Raw genomic sequence first — 25,889 nt, forward strand, 5'->3', positions numbered from 1 at the left:
GTCCTGTGTCAGCGTCTTTAATCATGTCTCGGCACCTTTAATTGTACCACTTTGAATCTAAAAAATTGGAATAACTTTAGATAATTTCGTGTTATGGCATGTAATCGAAAATTTTTTACCGAATCTAGTATATACGTCATCGTGAAACTACAGAGGAAGGTAGAATTCACCGAAGATGTCAATACCGAATAAAATACTACATTCCGATGCAAATGAACTTCCAAGCATTTGCATAGACGCAGATATTATACAATTAATGTATTACAAAAACCGCGACTATCCTATTATGTCAAAGCATAAAGACTCTAAACAAGTGGCTCCTAACACGTAAACTGCCACGTACACTTAACATGGCGATCAGGAGACGACGATAATATTTCCATAATACTTAGAATGTAATAATGAATTATTGAACAATATGGCAAAAACAGGAAAAAATTGTGTAAATTATTATTGTTGTCTATTCAAAATTCTCTCTCTACTTACGCCATTCGAATTGTCAAAAAAATGGTTAAAATAAAACAGATATCGTAAATTAAAGAAATTAGTATCGCTAATTTTTTAACATGAAAATAAATTTTTGCTAATTTTGTAACAAAACTATTATCGGTTTAAAATGTATATATAGAAATTTATGTAATTCATAAATTAATCCTTGAAATTTATAAAGTTGTAACTTACTTATTAATATTATAATTTATATAATTCATAAATTAATCCCAGAAATTGAGTAATTCGTTCATTTTCACGGTCTAATATTTTAACAAATAAAAGCAAATTTTTGCTAATTTTTTAACAAAACTAGTAACAATCTGAAATTTATATATAGAAATTTGTATAATTCATAAATTAATCCTAGAAATTTATATAGTTTATAATTTACATATTTATATCATAATTTATATAATTCATAAATTAAACCTAGAAATTAAATGATTCGTTAATTTTCAGAACCGAAGTACATTTATTCTTTCCTAACCTCTATCTCTTTTTGTCTGTGAAGTCACGAGGTATAGCGGATATTATACATTTCCCCGTTGGATAGGCTAAGTCCGTTTGGACATTGGTAAATGTGAGAAAATTGCACATAACATCTACCGGTATGCCACAAAGGCGAGGTTCGGCACGAGCCGCGCAATGCGCAAAGCTACTCATATAAAGGAAACAATACTTGTTCTCTGGCACTGAGTTTAATCGTGGTGGGTTTGTCTTGACTGCTTTAGATTTGAAGTAGTACTCGGTCATGATGGTTTATCCTGACTTCTTTGAATTTGATGGAGAACTCCCTTGATCGTTGATAGTCTACTTTGACATCTTTGGATTTGTGATAAAACTCCTGGACGTGATGGTTTTCCTGACTTCTTTCGATTTGAGGATGCACTCCTCGTTCGATTTCTGTCTCGGTAGTTGTTTTATAAATTCGCATGTATTTTGAGTAATTGAAAATGAAATCTTGAAATGTAACTGATGGGTGTATGTCTTCCTATTACTTGTGAATAATATATTGGTGTGTTTGTTAGCTTGGACGTCATTCGGTGGTGATGGATGTTTAAACAGATTGATCCACTATGCCCATTGTCTCAAGAGTGATTTATTGACTCTTGTTAAGGTTACCCCAAGTGGAGGCCGGGTGACAACGAGTGTCCGCGAGTCATGGAACGCTAACAATAAGGATATAAACCAGTCCCCCACTTAACTTAGGATATTCGATCCTAGGGACACGACACACTGGTTCAATTTATTTCGCTGGATGGTATGAACCTGCGAAGTTCTTCGATGGTTCTTCGATGCAACGTAGTTGCTCGTGTAATTACTTGATCACGAACACACAAACTTAATCGTTTCTTGGCAAGGGAATGTGTAATCATTGTAGCTTATATTAAGTTAGAGAAGAGATAGAAGAAGAGTACATAAGTCCGTTTATACCTTTCCGTGATTACGTTGAAGTAATATGGAAAATCATGGCACCGCATTTCCTCACATTTTTGACGATAATTATAACTAAACATCTTCCACTTCCTGTATTATCACTGATTAAATGTGGTAAAAATAGATACCAGTTAATTGTGGCTATTTATAGAAAAGACACATGTGGCTATCGAATGCAAAATCGTTGATGAATGACGAAGACGTTTTTTAAGTGTCTAATTTATAACTACCAAGCTGTAATGTGTAATTGAACATACCAAAATGTAGTATACATGGATAATAATAATTATAATGGTAAGTGTAAATAAATATGTGTCGCGTCGCGTTAGAATTCTTCGCTGAATTCTGACGGGTCATAAATCCGCCACGCTATGCTTTATCAATGTTGCCCGCCAAATTAATATTGAGCAACCAGTTCATTGATCGCGAACAAGAAAAATGGCTAAGATATGTCGAACGCTAGACTGCAATCGAGTCGAACACTGACGGTATCAACGTTTCACGAGAAATTTAAGGATAGTCGAACGTTAGTCAGACAACGTGAGTGCTGAAAAACGTAAGAACGACTGACTCCTCGATTTTCCTCGATCATTCGGAAAATTGGGAATTTGCTAAAAGGCTAACGGTGACCTGATTAGTTAAATGGGACCAATGGCATTTCCTGGGTCCGCGAATCGATTACTTTAAAAGGAGGAAAAGGTCCCTCGACCTAAGACAGTGGTGGAGGAACCCCTTCACTCAGGGTGACGTGCATGAAGATCACCCGCACATGGATGACCTTGTTGAAACCGCGTCTGGAAAATATCCGTTTATGACCCCATAGGTCGCCGAAGTCTAAAGGTACCACGCACGTGGACTTGAGCTGACTTCTGTAGGCCCCTTGTTGGACGAATCCCAAGTGCCGTCGCTTAACCTTATTGTAGGTGGGTCGCAATGCTTCATATGCATGGGACCAGTTGAAACAATAAACAGCAAGTTTCCAAATGATACAAAACGGCGATACGGCATGTTAGAAAATTCCGATGTTCTTGTTATTTGAACGTTTAGGATTTCACCGTTGTAGGACCGCAGCGGGGTCTTTCGAGCCGGTCTTTGTTCCGCGATGGAACAATATGTATATATAGTAAGTACGTTCCTGGCGCAATGAGACGATATTAATATTACCAAAAGATGCTATAATCACCTGGTGAATGGTGAGGGAATGACATTTATTAATTAGGGTTCAATAGCTAAAGTATTTCTGTGTGGAAAGCAGCGTAGGTCTAGAAGACCCGTTAGGGTCCTCTAGCAGCCAGGTCGAATCGTACCTTAGCAAAGTTATAGTATTGCCCTATTGGCACTCTGTGGCAAAAGTATTGTGTCTGCGTGACATCCTGTATGTAACTGTATCTCTACATTAACTATCACATATATCCACATATTCTATTCGACCTGTGTTTTATTCTTATCCGCAAAGGTAATTCGTACAGCATGTGCTTATCTAATTGTTAACTTAGAACAATTGTTTCTTTTCTACGATACAAGTTTCAAAACTCTTTAATAGTGATAAAATTTTAATACCTTTTATTAATAATAAAATTAGAAAGTTTTTGGTAAAATTCTAATGTTCATATCTAAACTTTCGAATGACATAACGATTTATTCCAAAATAAGAATTCGATGAAACGTAAATAAGAGATTAAATAAATTGTCGTATTAATTTTCTCGATACATATATACTATATAGCAAATAAAAATTTCATGTATGGTAAATAGAAATTATAATAAATTATCACGGAATTAATATTACAAAAAAATTCGTATCGAAGACATTTTTTATTTTCTAAGCAAAAATCAAGATATTTACAAATTGGTGTTCAATAAAGCTCTCAAAATTCTTTCCAATGTTAATATTTAAGCTCCCAATCGATATAAGCTTCGTCGCAAAATAATTCCATACAAAGTAAACAGGGATTCGATTAAATTGTCATAGAATTAATATCGCGAATGCGTTCGTAGAAATTTGTCGTGTATCGACATCGAAATATTTACAAATCTCCCTGTCTTAACATTTTCAAGTTAGATATAATACACAATTTCATTGATAAGAATTTCGAAATTTGCGTCGTGGAACAGAACTGGTTGAAGTGGTCTGAAGAAATACTTACAAGTATATACCTCTATGACTCACTATACCCAGTAACTGTAAATCCAACAAATTTTTCACCAGCTATTTTAACCCCTTGACCAAATATATAGTACATATACATTCAGGATCTAGCCCAATTCATATTATTGAATTATCAATTAGGGATATTAAAAAGGGACCATTTTTGGCATCGTCTGAAAAAATGAAAAATTCCAAGGAACAAAAAATTCCTTTATCACTTTGCCGAGAAATGATGGGAAAGTTATCAAAAATTTGTCAAAATATCTGAAAATGAGACTGATCAAGTACAGGGTATCCCAGTAACGGTAGTACATTTTTGACAATTCACAATTGACACAAAGTGATAAAGGAATTTTGTTGTTCCTTGAAAGATGCTTTTAAAAGTCTGGAAGGGACTTTTCAATTCCAGGCGATGCCAAAAATGGCCCTTTTTAACATCCTCCTTATATATCTCAATGTTCGTGTCATCTTTATTCTCATACTCTGCTAGACCTGGAAATAATTCACCAAATTAATCGACTTTTGCTTCATGCATATACATACTGTTATCGTGTTCTGTTTCATAGTGAATTCTAGTAAATTACGTGTTTGTAGTGCCTCATAAAATTGGTGACATCATAGTCACCAGGATAGGCTTTCGATAATGAACTCTAATGTTCAAGGAGATACCTAGGGAACACAGGATGCCTGCTGCTATGCTTAGGGAAGTGAAACTGCCTTTGGATCTACTGTCCAGCGAATCATACTATACTTCCAATATCAAGACACTATTATTTATGCAAAAATACGAAGACGAACAAACAGAGAGTGCTATATCCTGGTTTTCATCACTCGGCTACGCTGAAAGGACGTTAGTTCGGTTGACATTGGAATTATCGAAGAAATGAGGACAATGGTTCCAAGAAAATGTCAAGGACCTGGACTGAAGATTCGTGTAGACAAAGACCAACACCAGAGACGATATATACAGCCCATATAATACATGTACAGCCAAGTGAGCAGAACAAACTGACAATTAGGTTTATGAAATTTGTGGTTACGGAAAAACAGACTCACGTCATAATTTCAAAAAACTAAATCATTCGTTAATTGAACTGCAAAATATACGAGTTACGTATACTTATTGGAAAAAATGGACAAGAATAAATTTCGCCATTTAATTGAACGATAATATCTCGAAGATGAAAATATATGACAGGCAGCGTTTTCCCTGGCACTCATAGAAATTTTATTCAGCTACAATGAAAAGGCAATAGTAGACAATAGTATTCTCGTAAGCTCGGGCATGAACTTTGTTTCCTTAACCCTTTCGCTACAAGAATATCGTCGCGAAGTCTCTCCCGAAACATTACGATTATGCAATCTTTAGCATTCGGTCTTTTGACGCAAATCTTTCGAGGAAAATAAGAAAAGGAAAAACTGACCATCGCAATAGAGCTTGCAATTCTTTGCGAAGAGAGCAAAGAAGAATGGTAGCACTTGTCTTAATTTTTTACTCAATTTTTGTGGCCGGTGATTATAATCACTTGTCGTGTGTAGATGGCATCTCGTGACCGGTGACTATAGTCACCCGTAATAGCGAAAGGGTTAACCTCTTATGCGCCGTTACAGATGTCATTTTTGCGAACGACACGTCATTATAGTGGCTCACTCGCTCACCGTTTGAATTAAATGATCGTTTTCATGCTTTGTTTCACACTTCTTTTGACATTCACAACGTTTTATAACAGTGTTAACAATATACTGACAGAATATACAGTCTTTGTTTTTTATACGCCAGTGTGAGGTATGAATTGTTACTTTTCATTTAACATGTTCATTGCCCAGCGCGATTCAATTGAATTTCTCGCAGGGTCCAAATCTGACTGTTTGAGCGTCAGAACGTTATCGGACTGATGATTTAGATAGATCTAGTACAGACACCGCTCGTTAGATATTGCTCAATGAACCTTAGTTACGATTTTCGATTTCCGCGTAGCAGAATGTTCCGTAATCGTTTTGAATTACTATCAGCAAACTTGCATTTTGCAAATAAAGAAACGATAGAACAGAGTAGCAGACTTGGAAAAGTTTTACCACTCATAAACATATTGACAGACAATTACGAAAAATATAAAAAAAGCTACGACCTATTGTTCCAATTATCCAAAATCACCTCAAATGTGTTTAGACTGTTTTAACGAATACCATGCGACATAGTATAATGTAATATTTTATCCTAAATATAAATTAATAAAAAGTATAATATAATGTGTATATTTTTAATATTTTTATGTTATATATCCTATATTTATAATTCAGTGCTTATTCCATTAAATTCCTTTTAAAAATCCAACTGAAAATCCTATTTAACTTGAACAAGAAGAGCATCATATTTGGGTGACGGGGCCCCCACGGAAGTATACCTGTCACCCAAATATGGGTGACGCAGCGACGAACGTGTTAAATAAGCATATCATTTGCTCTTAATCATTATCCTTATAATTTTTTAAAACAGCATTTTCTGTCATGCGTTGCAGTGCTGTATCGTTTACGCGTATCCCGCGTTGAGTTCTGCTGTACAGAGAAACAGTCACTAACAGAGTTAAGAGGTTCAAAATATTACATAATCCTCTGAAACGAGATCTGAGTTATTATGTATCGATGTTTGACTGATCGAGTGATCGGCAGTTGTTTTTGTAAGAATAAGTGAGAGTGAGATATGGTGAGCAGGGTGAATGGAAAACATTTCAAACCGATAATCTCGGAACAATGCTCGAGAATGAGGTTTATCAGCTTGATTCATTTTCGTCGTTTATGGTAATCTTATCTTGAGACGAACAATGAATCCGAGTCAATTCTCTCTGTCCAAGATAGATGCACACTGTTGATACACTGTCGATACACTGCGTCCTGAAAGAAGACTGATACTGGACCACGTATGAAAATTCAATAGAGACGTCAGTTCGTATGCAAATAGAATTGGCGACTGTTTGGGAAGTTTCATTTGTGTAGTGAAATTTTCCATCGATCTAAGGAATTTCTCATCGTGTGTATGTTGATATCAGTGATTATCACGAGCGAAAGCGTCGCTATCGGTGATTCTCCATTCGTTATCTGGCCACGATCCCATCTTGGCGCCCTGTCATTCGGAAATGTCTCGAGTTCACGTTCGTGAAAATGTATGGCGCGTTCTCGTTGGGACATAAGAGTCTCTCGAATATCTCTGGCAGCCCTTGATCCGTCTTGTTACCGACTGGCTCCAACATGTTGTTCCACAGCAAATTTGCTCCTGAAACGGAGTGGAAGACGAGTGTCAGTTGTCATAAGTTTAGCAGAAAATTGAGAATAATTGTGGATAAATATATTGGATGTCTCGGCAATGGTAGTACAATCGGGACGGGAGTGATTCTACACAAAAAAACAAATCGAAAAAGAAAAAGAAAATTTTTTGATTCGAAGCTTCATTTTTGAGAAAATCGACTTTGAATATGTACAGAATGCGCTGATATACTGATGACCCATCCGCCATGGTCAAAGTTAAATGCACACGCACTCGATGAATATTCAAATTCGATTTTCTCGATAACGAGGCTTCAAATGAAAAAATTTTATTCCCTATATTCGTTTTGTTTTTCCATGTAGAATCTCGATTGTACGACTGATTGTAAACTCGATTGTACCACCGATACTCGTATGTTGATGGTCTATTCATATGAGTTATAGGTAAGTGCACACCATTCGGTGAATATTCAAAGTCGATTTTCTCGAAAATAAAGCTTCGACTCAAAAAATTTTATTTCGCCCTGAAATATGGAATGAAAATATAATGAATCACCCCCTTTCCGGTTGTACTACCGTTGCTGGAAGACCCCATGTAATTGTTTTTAATTTATGCTTTGGTATTTTAATGAGTTTCGTGTTGTGAAATTAAGCTAATATTCGATTAAATTTTTCTTCAGTTTTGGAGTGATCTTTATTTTGTGACAATTTGCTGTATTGTATTATATAGCTATTAATAATTTAACAATTTTATATAAAATTTATGAATATTATATTATTTTTTTCTATTCTGATGTATTGTATATGTACAATATATACAAATTTTTCTTTATTATATTTTACTATACAATATATATAATATATAAATATCATGCTACGTTGCATTATATTATATTAAATATTGTAAATATTTAAATAGTCAAACAAAAATTGAAGAACATGTAATATCAAAATAAATTAATCATATATATATATTAATTACTTATGTTACACAATTTGTGATTTGCATGTCGATATAGGACGATAGCAAATTTTAATATCGTTTAACGTAATTTATTTATTTCGTAAATAAAAATAATCTGTTCAGATAAGTTGATGTATCAGGATAACACCTTTCCTAGTTTAAAAAATTGGTATTCAGTGATTTGTCAGAGATTATGATTAATAGCTAAGAATAAAAAGCATTTTGTTTCATGACTATTCATGTTTCAATTCGAACAGCCAGAAGCATGCGTTGTAAAAACAGAAAGAGAAAGAAAAAGTAATGAGCCGTATTTAATAAAAATTATTTCTCTATGAATATTTAAACTATGATATACACTCACTACATGCCCTTGATATACAGTTAAAAGTCGTTTAACTATTACAGTCTTATATTTATAATAAATATATACGAATTAATTAATGGAAAAGTAATGTTTCTAATTAATTAATAATATATCAAATTAATTATATGTTAAAAAATAACGTATTACAATAATCAATATATACAAGTCATAGTGTGTTATTCCAACCTAATTCGTTCACAATGTGACGAAACGTTTAAGCATTTATCACATGTGATTCTTCCTTTGTGATCCCGGTTGTTTGTTACATGAGTCAAATTAAACAAAGAAGAGCAATATAAAGATCCTAATATTAACCTCAGTGGTAACTTTCTCTCATAATCATCGGTACGAAAATACCAAAAATGTACGTACTACTGTTTAAAAATGTTGAATCATTTTCAATATTTCTGATTTATGGAACGAGGAAAGAAATAAAGGTTGATGAAATTATTGTTCCTTGTTTTTAATAATGAAGCAGATGTTTTTTCGATCGTATTGTCATACTTGGTCTTCATATCTCCAAATATTAGTATTATATTTTATTGCTCCTCTGTTAGATTGATATATTTCAAGCTATTTTACGAATTACAAGAGTGACAATAACTCAATTTTTTTATTAGACAGCTAATTTTCAATGCTTTTTTCTAAAATATTTTCATTAAAAAGAAGAATTATTACGATAGAACGGACAAGTTTAAAGATTTGAGGTTGGCATTCTATTATTTTTTAATATTAATTTATTAATGATTTATTAAATAGTTTTTCTACAATATTTTTATTAAAAAGAAAAATCACTGCGATAGAAATGACAAGTTTAATGACTTGGGGGTTAACATTTTATTATTTTCTAATATTAATTTATTAATAATTTATTAAATACTTAATAATAATTAATAGTAATCGTTAATAACAATTGTAAATTATTAATAAAATAATTGATTAAATATTTAGTAGCCCAAACATCGATTCCTATTTTTTCTTACTTTATAAAAAAAATTCAAATTCCTTCATCATCGAATAAATGATACTAAACTTTTAAACAGTATACTATAAATTCAAAATACCAAGAAACATTTATCCTTCGTTCCATTCTACTCCAAACCACTTTCTATCATTCACCAATATAATAACAAGCCATTATTTATCATACTCTAGTATCAAAAAAGAAAAAACACGTCCAATAGAGACATTAAAAAATAATTCGGAGCATTTCATCTGGATTAAAAAAATTGACCTTGCATGAAGAACTTAATATCATTTTTAAATCGATCCTCTTACGCTCGTCGTACGACGTGGTTTTAATTGTCCGCGCCAAGTTCGTTGCCAAGTCATGCCACACTCGTACCACGAGTCATGTGTAGCTGAGAAACGGACAGACACTGGATATATTGCTTGACTGTCAAGCCATCCGTGACTCCTGATTAACTTCTCTTACAAAAAGTCTAACTACTTGACTTTGCTATACCCGCCGTTAACTGATTTGTTCTTTCGTTTAGGACGAATGACGTAGAGGAATCAGAATCGCCGCGTAGGCTTCCAAGATGTCAATTTACTCATTATTTTTCGGCGCGGAGAGCGTGATACGACCACGTTCGAACGTTGGAATCCTCGGGATCCAGTTGCTATGCCGATGGAGAGAGAACATTCGTGTTTAGCATTAAGCACTTGCAAGCTCCTAATAGGACATTTATAAATAGCAGTCATTTAAATTATAAGCGAGACATAATGCGAAACGTCGTATAATTAACATATTATTTGAATTTCTCTAAATAGCTTCGTTGAAAAGACTAAGTTCGTTTTTAGAACGCGTCTGGGAAATAAAAATTTGAATAAGAGTTATTAGATATTTTGATTCGTCTGAGCGTGGTCATGGAGAAGCGAAGGAGAAGTGTAGGAAAAGTTAGATGCGGCACAAAACAGAATTTATTTTTGAGATTTCGTTCATGTATTACTGTGGAATTCGAGTAATAATTGTTAAACGTTTCCTTCTATTTTTTTGGATACATTGTTACTTATATGCAACATTTATTAATGATATACTATAGATCTAAGGTTTTATTTATATCTTATTGTGAAATTTAAATAATAATAATTATATATTCTTCTTTTTTTTACCGAAGTTAGAAACAAATGAAGAAAAATTGTAAAAATAGTATAAGCAAAGTTTATTTTTTAAATTTCATTCATGTGTTACTGGATAATTGTTCTGTATCCTGGTTTTAAAATAACTATGAGAATAGCATAAACAAAATGTTTTTAAGATTTCACACACATGTTTTTAAACAATTTAAATAATAATTATTATGTGTCTTGCTTTACGTATCTAAACTACAAGAAATAAAGGTACAGATACATGATGAAAATTGTGAAACAGCGTAAACGAAATTAGTTTTTTACTGGATGTACTTGTTATCAGGAAATTTGAATAATAACTATTATACATTCTGATTGGTCAATTTAACTTGGAAAATGATGAAGAAAAACTATAGGAGTAGCATAAGTTACAGGAAAATTTAAATGGTAACTGTAGTTCCTTCTATTTTGTTAATTTAAATTACATAAAGATATGGATATAGCTTATTATGGCAATAATAGAAAAAGCATAATTAAAGATCGCTTGTGAAATTTTATTCACGTCTCACTACAAAGTTCAAATGATATTTATTGTACGTTTCACTTCATTCGTAAATTTAAAACAGAGAAAATTTACTTGGTTTTTAAATTTAAAGAAGAATTTAGCAATAGTATAATAGACACATGTATCATGAATAACGAAAGATAAGAAACGCTTAAAAACTCAGTGACTCAACAACTTTGAAGTTACTTGGTGAAACATTTAATGATCGAATGTTGCATTCAATGATTATATAATCGCATCTCTTAAAAATGATATAATTCTCTATCTTTGATTATAATTTCTTGCTTATTATTGTATAATTTAATTAAATCATAGTGTAATTTATTATATTTAAGCAATCTCTAGTTCATACTACTCTTATTAAAACGAGTGAGTACAGTATTACATAATCAATTACAATCATTTTTCCTTATAAGCAAAGAATAATTCGAATACAGTGGACTAATAATACAAATCATTTTTCATGTACACATAGTAATTTAGTGTACTCTATTAATTCGATATGACAAATTTAAACGTTTATTATTCTCTCCAATATTTGCATTTCTGAACATTTTCAACTCGAATTCGAATATTTCATTCTACAATCTGATTAAACTTTTTAATAATAACTTCTTCTCAAAAAATTTTTTAAATAAATACTGATAATGAAAGAATAAGATCAAGTATATTCATCAAATATAAATTATTACTAACTTTTTCTTTTACTCTTTAAATAAATTCTTATAAATTTTTTTTAAATTAAAGTTTCCTAAAACAAGATAAAAATATTTTTATCGTGATACAAAGAGTAGTGTATTATAAATCGTTTAATCTTCCAAAAAAGTGACATAATTTTATATTAATTTTATATTGAGCAATAAATTATAGTTCATTCCTGACGTCACTTAAAATAAGATAAAAATACTCGATTTTTCATATATAAAATTCATAAAAATGGATTTCACAAGGACATTAATTTTTTGTGTATATTGGTATAAGGCAGTAAATTGTAATAATTGAATATTATATAAAAAGATTTATATACAGTGGTAGTCAGAAGTTTTAAAGTTATATTTTCAAATGAGTTTATATATTGACAAAATTCTGATATGTCATCGATAATAGATACATTGCAATTTCAAATTTTATACAATCATAGACTATTTAAGTCTACTGAATATGCTAGTCTACTGGAATTCACTAAAAAACAAACCTAATTGATGAAGTATAATAGGAAATTACTTTACCGACATTGCTAATAATTTTGTAGTAAATACGACGTAAAAAATGATTAAATAAAGAAAAAGAAGAAAAACTATTCAAGACAGTATATTAAGATACAAGTTTCATTATAAGCACGCATAATTATATTCTTTTTTTTCGGTATATAATATTATTTAAGTTTCGGTTATAAATATACGTAATTGTTATTCACGTTCTTACCTAACGCGTGTCCCTTCTGACTGAAGTGAAAGCAATCGTACGTCACCAGACTGGGGTCAATCGGTGGTGCTCCCCTTGGATCTGCATTCGGCGCATTGAATAATTTAATAAACGGCTGCAGTACCACCGTGAAATCTGGCGATTTGTCATATCTGAAACAAGAATAAAGTAATACTTGAATTTGCATCAATTTTTAATCTACTCTTCAATTTGTAATATAAACGAAATATAGAAGACCCAAAAATCAAGAAATTTGAAAATTGAATGTAAAAATTTAAATAAAAGGAATGCGATTTTTATATTATAACATATCATGAAATTTCTTTATGTAAAATTTAACAGTTAATTTTTCTTGATTTTCAGGTTAGTTAATTATTGCTCGTACCTCCCTGAGTATATTAAAGCTTCGATGGCTTGCTGATAAAGATGCGACATTTTCGAAGCTGCAATGTCCGGTCGACTACCTTTATGCATGCAAGCACAGTAAAGTGGATGCAATATATGGCACATGGTACTTCGTGGTACTCTAATAGAAACTGTAACGTCTGCACGCATATTGGAATAATTTAATTAGTAACGCGTATAAAACGATATCCATATATTTAGATGTATTTTATTTCGCAAAATTTGCTATTTTAGAAATAATCTATAATTATAATTTTCGTCAAATTTGGGAAATTTACGTTTCCAAATTAAAATTATACATTCATATTCAATTTTGTATAATAAAATATCAAATTGCAATTATTATTATCATAATTATATGATTATTCGAATTATAAAAATTAAAAAATTATAGTGAAATTTTATTATGCATATAATAAAATATTTATACGAAATTTTTCGTTGAATTAGTTTTCCAATAATTATACAACAGTATGTTTATTAAATATTTTATCTAATAGATATAACTAATAATCACTTTCTGTACAGTTCATATTTTTTAAAGCAAATTTCACACTCTATTGCTAATCAATATTTTCGTGAATCTTTTTGTACATAATACTATGTCACCATACAAAAGAAGTTCAAAGTATATTCTAATTTCTTTTGACAAAAATATTGCTTTTAGCCCCATGAGAAACTTTGCATTGTAAAATTATTTCATTGTAATTAACTACTATGCACCTATTTCATTCACAGTAAAATTGCACAAATTTTTGTGGACTTATCCAAATTATGCGAACGTTGAAATGCGTTAAATATAATTTTATTCCAATGCGAGTGTAATTCATCTTTATGTGCTTTAGCATGAAAACTCACGACGAGTTAAACTCGTTACTGCGATATAAGGGATTCAATTACATTTGGTTTTAAATTACATTGGAAGAAAATTTGTATTTGAAAAAATTTGAAGAAAGTGAGTCTTTTGATGAAATATTTGCAACAAGCCCTGCTCTATTTTTACCTATGACTGGCACAAGATTGACTAATGTACGAGGTAGAACTATTTTCAGGAAGTCCAGCGTCCTCCGCAAGTGAAGAGCATAGCGAAGCGGCGAAAATTGCGCTGGACTGTAGCATTGCGCCGAGCAAATGTCATTTGCGCCAAAGAAAATTGTAATTAGCTGTAGCACATGGAATATTCTAATTAGACATAACTCATTCAGTTGGTCATAAGAAATATGGTTGTTTATAACCCTTTCTCTGTATTCTCACTTTTTCATTATTACCATAAATATACTCTATTAAATACTCCAACGGTTCATAGCGGTTCTCAGCCTGTGGTATGTTGAATATATATACGTTGAATATTCGCAGGTAATTCGTCAGCTGAACCAAATTATATTAAATTAGAAAATTATTTATATTATCTCTTTTATGTAAATGGATAATACACACACGAAAGGGTTGAGAACCACTGCTTTGGCACAACATAATTTACTTTTTGCATTCATTTTAAGTATAAAATACAGAGAATAATAATCAAGCTACACATGTGTCAAAATATTTTTGTCATTGCTTATAGAATTTATAATTACAATTGGCGAAGAAGGATTTCTCTGACAAAAACAAAAGTGTAGAATGAAATTTTTGAATTATCTCGTACTCAATTTCTTTATATAATGATTATATCGTAAATTTTATTCTGTATTTTCAATTTTCCAGTTATTATAATTGGAAATATTGTGGATTATTTGATATACCTTCCAGTGTTTCCTTATGTCTATCCTTGGATCGTTTTTGATTCTTTGAACAAGAATTTGAGCTTGTTGCAAGGCATCCTCAGTAGCTGCGACAGGGAAGGCAATATTTAGCTTCGCTTTCGACGAAATAAATTCACCTGTGCCCGTTGAATATCCGATTAAATCTGGATTGAACACCTGGTGCAATAACAAGGATAATTATATATGTATAATGATGTTAAATTAGAAGTGACGAAATTTCTAAGACATGAGATATTCATTGAATTATATAAAAATATTCTTTAGTTTATAGTTTCTTATACTCATTACAAGTAATTCAAAATCCTTCATTAATAAACATCGATGTCAAATCTATATTTTTATGCCTTCATTGGCCATATTCATTTTTTATATTTTACCATCCACCTTTAATTTCTATATTTTTATTGAAATTATTTATTAAACTATAAGATAGTTCTTAAAAGGCTAGAGTATCTTTCGAAGATATTAAAAATGAAAAAGAATTTTTTAATTTAAATTAAGAAGGAAGAAGACAACGAATGAGGCATATGAAACAAAGGCTTATTCAAACGACTGCTACCCTAATTAAACCAGACCACTTCGTTGCTTTCCTAATTAACGTACCTTAATAACAAAAACGTAAGTGCTTTGTACACACAGAGCGTGCACAACATTTGAGTCTAATTTCTTGAATTCATTTCAAGGAGAACGTGAATTTAATGCATTTAATACCTTTAGCAAATTAGGAACGGTTAAGAATCGTCTCCAGTCACCTTGACCACCCACGCACCAGCTAACTCCACGTGCTTCTATAAATGTTCCTATTGCAAACTCCTCCAGAGCTCCACTTCCTGCGACCAATGAGTCGCCTAGACCGCCGACTACATCTATGTCACCGGGACGTAGACGGTGCACGCTGTCAGGCGCTAATAATGACCTAAAAGGGACACATACATATATTCTTTCAAACTATAACAAATTATATTATATATTATATTACTACATTATTATACTATAATGTGTAGTATAATTATAATGATATTATCATGTAGAGTAAACTGTACATAATAATGTATATCTTAATAATAATAAAAAACAATAATGTAATTACATTATTATTATATAGAATAAATTATATATAATAAATTGAAACAATTTCGTATATAATGCCAGAAGTATAATTTAATGAGATTATTTATTTATCAAAAACTCGTTGATACTTATTTATAACAAATTACTTTTTAGGCTATATTTTTTAGAGAAAATTCTGTTAATTATAATTTAAAAATTTATACAGTAGCTAGTAATAAAGGATGTATAACAGTGACAAGTCAAGTTTAGGAGTTGGAATTATCCTCCAAAGTCTTAGTATTTTTTTCAAACGTTATTACAGGCAAAAACAGGTTTTTTAATAAATGTAAAATAGAGATTTAATACTACTTAACTTCGAAAATTATTATCATTAATTTTATATAAAAATAATTAATAGGACATAACAAATAAATATTTTTTTATTTTTCTTCTTTTTATATAATTTTTTATAAGCTGACCATGAAAGATATAATAGCTCAAAGACATTTTAATCAGACCCACCTTCCAAACTGTACATTACACGGAAATGGAACATAATCAGGAACTTGAGGTTGGTTTCTTACACCACTACATATCACAGGATACACTATGCCAGTTTTGTCGACATCATCCTAAAACATTTATTATTAAAGTACAATTACCTTTAATGAGGTGAGTTTCTTTAGTAATGAAATAGTAGAAAAATTATTTAGTTATCTGTTAATATTAAACAAAAATCGAAATGTTATTAATTTTTGTCAATTTAAAATTGATATCAACTGTAGGTAAATTAATAACGATATTATCATAAAGTAATACTTTAAATAATAAAATTAATTTGTTTATCAATTTTTCACTTTGTTTTAATATTTTAGTATTATAAGATTTTTAAAAACTGATTAACAAAAGTTAGAAACATTATTTAAATTAACATTTAAATCCATCTACATCAACCTTTACAAATATTGACAAGAACAAATCGAAGACAAACAATACAATCGCATCAATGATCAGTATCCTATTGTGTTGGAAATATACCATGTAAAGAACTCAGAAGGAAGATATACACACTTATCATACTGAATTGCTATACAAATATTATTCATTGATATACTCCAACTAGAGATTCATTTTTCGAAAATATCCTTTTCATATGCTTATCGTATATTTTTCAGTGTAACATGTAGCTATTTTCAGTTCCTCTTTCAACAAATTCCCTAAATAAATAATATCTTAAAGAAATTTCATTTCGTGTCATCTCAAATATTTACCCAATTGTTTGCATACGTCAAATAGGGAATTCTTCGTATTAGTTTACTATCTGTGTATTATCTATAGATCTTCGCCAAACATTTTGTAGAAACGTGATAATCGTCATTAACAGTAAATAAGGAATTCACGTGTAACACAAAGAAGCATTGACATAGTTAGAAGACGAAGAAACTTTTCATATGAGTCACATGACAGTATAATGAGTTTTGCTATATTACGAAGGGCAGGTAAAAACTCTAGCTACGGCACTGCGACGTAGCAACCTAACCTATTCCCCGCGAAATACGAAAGTTCCAATGCGTACTATTTTCCGGCGTTCGCAGCACCATAACCGGAACAGATACAATACAGTTAGTTTCATCAGAATTTTATCCTTTACCGATTGCCAGTGTACACGGGTTTAGCACACGGTGCACGTCGCGCCACCACGTTTGCTTTCTTTCATTTGCATTCGTCCGTCTAGTGGCTTAAATATTTCGCAAATAATTTACCGACGCTGGTGAATCGAAATGGGCCGACTGTGCGGACAAGAAGAACAGAAATCGTCTTGTTCTTTTTCTCGTAACGAAATGACGAACGAAAAGAAAAGTACTGGCCTTTCTCCAATCGCTCGGTATGCAAAGCATTCTGTTTCTCGGTAGTCTAGTCGTTCTTCCGGCTTGACGTAACAGCGCTGTTGGTAACGTCGCGTTAACGTGTCACGTTCTAGAGAGTTATCAATCGAACCGACCATGTCAGCATTGTCGCGCTTCATATCTCGATTAATCGATAGCTGTAAACGATAGTTTGTGGAATAGACGAAGTTAGCTGTATAATATGACATGTTTTGATTTCGGTTAGTCTGCCTTGGATATACAACGAAGCCATTAGAGAATTATAAAGACGTGAATTTAATACATGTGCTGGTAATGTTTTATTGATTGTTATGATATTATTGCTGATCAGTGTGTAACAATTGTTTACAATGATTAGAATAAAATAAACATCGTTTATTGAAAAAATTGGAAGATTCTAATCGAAAACGACTTTGACAATTTTATTAATTTTTCAAGGAAGAAAGAAGTCCTCTAGCATCTTCAATTTATATTCATAGAACCTGGGAATTTTTCTTGTATTATAATTCAGGAAATTCGTTGTTTCTTGTAATATCGATTCTAATTATTTGAACGCGTTATTATTTACAATTAGAAAATTGAAGAAATTGACAAAATCGTTTTTTATATCAACATTGCAGTTTTGCAAAAGAGGTAACTAGACAATATTATAAGGTAAAAAGGCCAATATTATGAGATAATTAAAGTTGCGTGACAATCAACTTATTAACCCTTTGTACTGTAATAACGAGTCTAAATTGTCACGAGTCTTTCAAGTCAAATCTCACAATTATAACATATTTTTATCACGTAACCACAATTATATTTGACGTGCACAAAATTTATGGAAATTCTAAAATTTTTTTTTATTTTATCGTGGATGGAATAGATGTGTATAGTGGTTAACTAAAATGAAATGTTACTTTAATATGCAATATATTTAACACGTAGTAAAATCCGACGATTCATTCATTATGTTACCAGTGACCAAGGAAAATTTCTATTATTGCATAATGTCTATAATTATAAGTATGTAAATTTGTAAATATGTAAAAATGACACATTTCGCAATTTAATAAATTATAGGAAATATTTTACTATATATATGTTTATTAATAATGTTAACTAATAAAATAATCAATATAAAGGATAAAAAATAAATGACAATGTCAATTAATAAAATAATTAAAATAATTGATTAAAAATAATAATGAAAAATAAATAATGTTAATTAATAAAATAATTAATACAATAAATTGATTATTTTATTAATTGATATTATTATTTATTTTTTATCCTTTTTATTGATTATTTTATTTTATATTATTTATTTATATATATAATCAATTTTTGTATTAATTGATATTATTATTTATTTTTTATCGTTTCAGCATTTAAACGTATTTATTTCTATTTGTAATTATTTTGCAAAATCATAAAGTGCTTTGTAGTTTTTTCTGAAATTCATGATGTGGTAATTTAGAAATCAAAGCACTACGAAGAGCTGTAATTCAAATGATAATATCACAATCAGCTTTCGAGTCACGTTATGTCATTTAGTAACATGCTAAATCCTCTATGGATGAATTTTCTGTTTTTTCTCAACGACGATTTACGAATTATTTCAAAAATTCTGTTCTTTTATATTCCAGTATTTCTCATGAAATTTAAATTCAAATTATCTATTTGTAATATTCTAGTCTTTGTGTAATTAATAGTTAACTGCAAATTCGAAAATTTTAATGATACATTGTAGTGAAATTATACTGTACATTTACATAGAAATTGAGGAAATAAATAAACACGGTGTTCTGTTCGCTACAATTAAAATATTATTTTTATTTCATTATTGTTCGAAATATCATATGTCAATACAAATTAGTATTTCACAAATACACAATGAATAGATAAAATTATCAAACAAAGATGGCAAAATAAAAAAAGATAAACAAAAATTTTAAATTGAATATTATTAACAGCAATGTATCCTGAACAAATTAGAAGTCCATACTACAGAATCTTTCATTTAATGCGAATATAATAAAATCTGTACTCAAAATTTTAGATCATAATTTTGATTATTTCTTCTTAAAAGAAATTTTTAAATGTTACAGAAGCATGGATACATATATATACGAAATTTAGAAAAAAGACGTTGCATAATTCACTGCCAAAAAATGTCAAGGATGGCCTAAAAAACATATTTTACAATATTTATTAAACAAGAATTTCTTTTTAGACAATGATATATTACTTATCCAACAGTTGATAACAAATAATTAATAATCATAAATTAAAGACGGACATAAGAAACATATAATAAAAGATGAAAAACAAAGTAATAATTTGCAATTCTTATTATATCTTTTATTTTCTGATATATATATAATTAAAAATATATACTATAAAATAATATTAAAATTAGAAATGGAATGAAGAATTCATACATCAATCTACATCATTACACTTCAATAAACAGTAAATTTTTATATATATACATATTTCTCACATATTTCACATATTTTGGATAATGCTTTTAATTTTAATATATATTATATTAATCTTTATCTAAGAACTTAATCAAAAGTATGTGAAGTAAAAATTTACTGTTTATTGATATATAATGATGTAGATTGATGTATGATCTCTTCATCCAATTTTTAATTTTAATATTATTTTATAGTATATATTTTTAATTTAATTTAATAATTTGTAATTATTTTGCAAAATCATAAAGTGCTTTGTAGTTTTTTCTGAAATTCATGATGTGGTAATTTAGAAATCAAAGCACTACGAAGAGCTGTAATTCAAATGATAATATCACAATCAGCTTTCGAGTCACGTTATGTCATTTAGTAACATGCTAAATCCTCTATGGATGAATTTTCTGTTTTTTCTCAACGACGATTTACGAATTATTTCAAAAATTCTGTTCTTTTATATTCCAGTATTTCTCATGAAATTTAAATTCAAATTATCTATTTGTAATATTCTAGTCTTTGTGTAATTAATAGTTAACTGCAAATTCGAAAATTTTAATGATACATTGTAGTGAAATTATACTGTACATTTACATAGAAATTGAGGAAATAAATAAACACGGTGTTCTGTTCGCTACAATTAAAATATTATTTTTATTTCATTATTGTTCGAAATATCATATGTCAATACAAATTAGTATTTCACAAATACACAATGAATAGATAAAATTATCAAACAAAGATGGCAAAATAAAAAAAGATAAACAAAAATTTTAAATTGAATATTATTAACAGCAATGTATCCTGAACAAATTAGAAGTCCATACTACAGAATCTTTCATTTAATGCGAATATAATAAAATCTGTACTCAAAATTTTAGATCATAATTTTGATTATTTCTTCTTAAAAGAAATTTTTAAATGTTACAGAAGCATGGATACATATATATACGAAATTTAGAAAAAAGACGTTGCATAATTCACTGCCAAAAAATGTCAAGGATGGCCTAAAAAACATATTTTACAATATTTATTAAACAAGAATTTCTTTTTAGACAATGATATATTACTTATCCAACAGTTGATAACAAATAATTAATAATCATAAATTAAAGACGGACATAAGAAACATATAATAAAAGATGAAAAACAAAGTAATAATTTGCAATTCTTATTATATCTTTTATTTTCTGATATATATATAATTAAAAATATATACTATAAAATAATATTAAAATTAGAAATGGAATGAAGAATTCATACATCAATCTACATCATTACACTTCAATAAACAGTAAATTTTTATATATATACATATTTCTCACATATTTCACATATTTTGGATAATGCTTTTAATTTTAATATATATTATATTAATCTTTATCTAAGAACTTAATCAAAAGTATGTGAAGTAAAAATTTACTGTTTATTGATATATAATGATGTAGATTGATGTATGATCTCTTCATCCAATTTTTAATTTTAATATTATTTTATAGTATATATTTTTAATTTAATTTAATTTATAATAGATAATTTTATAACATATTCATAATATATTTATAATATGTTAATTTCAATATTAATATGAAATTAATAATTAATTTTAATTTGAATCTATTGCATCTCAGAAGATAGAGAGCATATAGAAATTTGCAAATGATTATTCTATTTCTTCACCTTTTTGAATTATTATATTTCTAAAACGAAGTATCATTCTTGCAGGTCAACGATTATTCAGATATCATAATAACTCTTACCCAAAAGACTCACCCTTCCCGATTGAAATATGCTCCGCAGGAAGTCCATGAAGGAACCCGAGACTGCTGGCAATAGGATTAAGATCAACCACAGATGCATTGTTTCGATTCTCAAAGCGTGGTAAATGGATTGAAGAATTTCTTAAAAATCGTTCTATTTCTCGAAGCTTTCTTCCAAGATTTATCGGAACCCAAGATTTATTTCAATTGACGAAACTTTCTTTTCATTCTTCGTATCGTTGCAGTTGCCGAATGCCTTGAACATGAGCTTCCTTCGATGGTGTCCTCGCTGGTACACGTGACATGCGGTCGTCCAAGAGGACTGCGAACTTCGTTATACACATACCGTTATTTCCCTATGCACAAACCGTTCGAGACAGACATTCATACGTGAGTACTTTCTTGTCAATGACCATAATGTATTCTGTTTGTTTGGCAAACAGTATTTGCTGTTCTGAGAAAAACTATAAAACGTTAACCTTCTCTAATAGGATTATTTGTATACAGGGTGTTTCACTATTAATGGTACGACCTGGCAACATATGTTATCTCATGAAAAAATAAATCGAGAAGACACCATAACATTTTTTTATACGAAATTTCATTTTGGAGAAAATCGGGGACGAAAATTTATCAGGTATTTGTGTACTAAATATAAATTTCCAGTTGTCAGACTTTTATTTCTATTCGTGTCGGTACTCATAAATATGAGCAATCTGCGTTTTGCGATTATGGTTATTGCTATAGAAATTGATCGAAATTTTGACTGTTGCGTTGCATACATAATTATTCACTTTGAATTAAATTATTATGTACTACTTGTACTGCATCATAAATGTTTGTATCTTTTAATTCTCCAAAAGAAAAAGTAACGTTCACCTTGAATATCTCAATACTTTTATTGTTTTTAGAATGCAATTTTAATTTAAAAATGATAATGTTGATAGCAAGTAGATAATAACATTGCTTATATTCATAAGCATAAACAAAAATTTAACTTCTCAATGTATACGTTTTGTACATATATAAAAGATAATTTTACCAATTTGATTCAATCAAAAACGAAGATTCATATAAAAAAATATTATTTTGTTTTTTAACAATTTAACAATTTAACAATGTATTTCTTTTCAAGATTAGGTTCTTATTCGAAGTTTCAAACTTATATAATTTTCAATGAAATTATATTCTTCTGACAAGGAGAGCGCCAATTCTACGGGTCACTGATTTAGTTGAAACTTTGCAGGTTTGTAGATATCGTCATGCAGTTTAAGAAAATATATCATTATAGTCGCAACCACTTAATAGTTTTTGAGATATTTATGATTAAAGTTTTATTACTTTTTTAATTATAGATTTATTTCCAATAGTTTTGGAGTGGAGTCGTAGCCTAACGGCGACTGTCAAGAATTTCAGTGCTGGAGTACCAGGGTTTGATTTCCCGTCCATAGTTTTGGTAGTTTTTTCCATTTATTTCTTATCTTGTATTCATTTTTCGCCTATGAAAACATTGTAAATAAACAGTTGTAAATAAAATTTTTTAATAAAAGAATTAATTTTTTACGCTTTCTAATGCTAGTATATATTTATTACAAAATAATAAGAATATATGCAAGAAAAACACTTTTCTATAGCAATCTTATCCACTACAGAAAGAAAACGAAAATATAAATAATCACTAGATACAGGAAATACAGAACCTATCGATCATGTAAGTATCAATTATTAAATTAAGCATCGTATAAGAATGTTGCTTATAATTCCAACTTTGCTGTGCAGCTATAAATGTTCATGAATTAATTACAAAAACTTGGAAATTTATTAATTTTCTACTGCCGAATAAATACAAATTTTACCGCCTGCGATCAGCGCCATCTATGATTTGGGCTCAAAAATCAAGAAAGTGATAGGAATACAGAATAGGTAAGGAGGTCGTCTATACCTCGTCACGTGTTAGACAAGGACAGAGATGGGATAGAAAAGGATAGAATGGCTCCAGCAGTGAAAAATTATTAATTATTCAATATCCGTAAATAATTTGTGAACTTTTATAATTTCATTGTAAAGCTGGAACTCCAGGCTATATTCTTATATAATTTTCGTAAAGAATTTAACTCTAAATTGATAGTTACTAATTTCTGTTTGATGGCGTCTATGATTCCGTAACGGCGACCATCACGATCTTCCGTGAAAATAAGTAATACTAAACGAAACTAGAATCAAAATGTGATCAAAAGTAATATGAGAAGATTCGCAAGAACATTGATTTTATAATGAGCGCATAAAGTTTCATAAATTAATCGCGTAAAGGATAGTAATTAATGAAAAACCAATGGCGTCTTCGACAATTTTCTACAACAATTCAAACAGTGTGCAGAACAATAATTAATAATTAATTAATCAGGGCCAAAGTTATATCGAAAAATATATTGGAAAGTTCGTTAAGGACCTGGCTTTACGATGCAATTATAAAAGTTCATAAATTAATCACAGATATTTAGTAATTAGTGAATTTTCCACTGACGATTTAGTTTATTAAAATATATTCGGAGTACATAATCAGAGTTAGTAAATTGGCATCAGAGCCATCTATGACTTTAGACACGAAGCTCGAGTTCGGCAAGATGAGCACAGATGGCGCCAGGAGAGCGCTTGAACCGCGTAACGTGATGAAGGAAATAAATAAATCAATTAAACGACAAAAATAATTAATACGCATTCTGTTCCCTTGTTTTTATTCACTTAAGAACCCCATAAAGTTTTCTACATTCTTTAATAAGTTCAGTCCACGGAGTGGGTTTAATTGGACAATCAGCATTCGCTTCTTTATCTGGCAGAATAGAAATCTGTGCGTATGTCAATACAATGGTAAAAGCTCCTGTATTAATCACAGAAATTGAATAATTTGTTAATTTTTCTCGAAGGGAACAGGAGAGTTGCACAGAAAATGGGAAAAGAATTGCAAGAAAACGCAGGAAGCATTGTTGTGTTGATGGAGGTGTGGCTGCATCAAGCAAAAGAATGTAAGTTTTTGTATTAACCTAACCTTAAGTTGTAATTAAATAGTGTAACATATACGCCATTGTTTTTCTACCTTTTATTAGTGATAGCAGAGCCTAGTTGTAAAATGACAATATTCTGTTGAAGTAAATGGGCACGTGCAACAAGATAAAAATATTGGACTCGTGGAATATTACCAGCGTAGAGTCATTAGATGCCACTAATTATTTTTCATGTGGAGAAAATATTAAAGCAGTAATACAAGTATGTAAGGTTTGATATGTCCATTTGATTTTAGGTTGACTGGCCATATGACATACAGGATAGACATATTTGATGGTGAATTGAAGATTGAGAAAAGGGAGATGGATGTGGCAGATAAAAATGGATTTAAATTACATTAGGTGATGTTATCTTGTATCAACATGATATGGTGAAAGGTACGAGGTGATCCTGATCCGAATAAATATTGATATCAGTGGTCAAATCCAGAGACGAACGCTAATGTGTTAAGTTTCAGAAAGTTGGCGCTAAATTGTATAAAGAAAAGGGAAATGTTCAAGTGAAAGCAGTGAGAACAGGAAATACACATTATGTAAAATCAAGAAACAGAAAAGAGGCAGCATATCTATGAACAGAGAAAGATGAGTGACATCGATGATTGGATCATGCACATATGAGGACCATTGAAGAGATGGAGAATGAGCAATTGGTAACAGTTATAAAAATTAAAGATAAATTGAATATAGAGTTAATATAAATGTTGCATTAATGCACAAATGTGTAGAAATATCTATAGGAACATGGAAAAAGTAAAAGCAGCAAGAATAATGGGG

The 25,889-nt window shown here is 30.1% G+C and overlaps 1 protein-coding gene and 1 long non-coding RNA gene across 2 annotated transcripts; one reads left to right on the forward strand and one right to left on the reverse strand.

Annotated features, from left to right (window-relative positions):
- Positions 1-7,170: 7,170 nt before the first annotated feature.
- On the reverse strand, positions 7,171-22,469 carry LOC108554417 (phospholipase B1, membrane-associated). Its single transcript, XM_017909692.1, has 9 exons — positions 22,444-22,469; positions 22,067-22,163; positions 16,471-16,580; positions 15,610-15,814; positions 14,878-15,054; positions 14,139-14,298; positions 13,116-13,275; positions 12,731-12,882; positions 7,171-7,349 (listed from the first exon to the last, which is right to left on the reverse strand). The coding sequence occupies exons 1-9, from the start codon at positions 22,467-22,469 to the stop codon at positions 7,171-7,173; spliced, it is 1,266 nt and encodes a 421-aa protein (XP_017765181.1).
- Positions 22,470-24,996: 2,527 nt separating this feature from the next.
- Positions 24,997-25,584, forward strand: LOC108554424 (uncharacterized). Its single transcript, XR_001890705.1, has 3 exons — positions 24,997-25,076; positions 25,352-25,493; positions 25,574-25,584. It is a non-coding gene; the product is annotated as an uncharacterized LOC108554424 (long non-coding RNA).
- The last annotated feature ends 305 nt before the right edge of the window (positions 25,585-25,889 follow it).

The sequence above is a fragment of the Eufriesea mexicana genome, unplaced genomic scaffold (assembly GCF_001483705.2).
Source record: "Eufriesea mexicana isolate 0111107269 unplaced genomic scaffold, ASM148370v2 scaffold21290, whole genome shotgun sequence".
Lineage (NCBI taxonomy): Eukaryota > Metazoa > Arthropoda > Insecta > Hymenoptera > Apidae > Eufriesea > Eufriesea mexicana.

Excerpts from the sequence above, each read along its gene's own strand:
- LOC108554417 (XM_017909692.1), bottom strand. The coding sequence starts at position 22,469 with ATGGTCATTGACAAGAAAGTACTCAC. Across the intron at positions 15,815-16,470 it reads TGTAATGTACAGTTTGGAAG|GTCATTATTAGCGCCTGACA; the intron begins GTGGGTCTGATT and ends TGTCCCTTTTAG. Across the intron at positions 12,883-13,115 it reads GCTTTAATATACTCAGGGAG|ATATGACAAATCGCCAGATT; the intron begins GTACGAGCAATA and ends TTCTTGTTTCAG.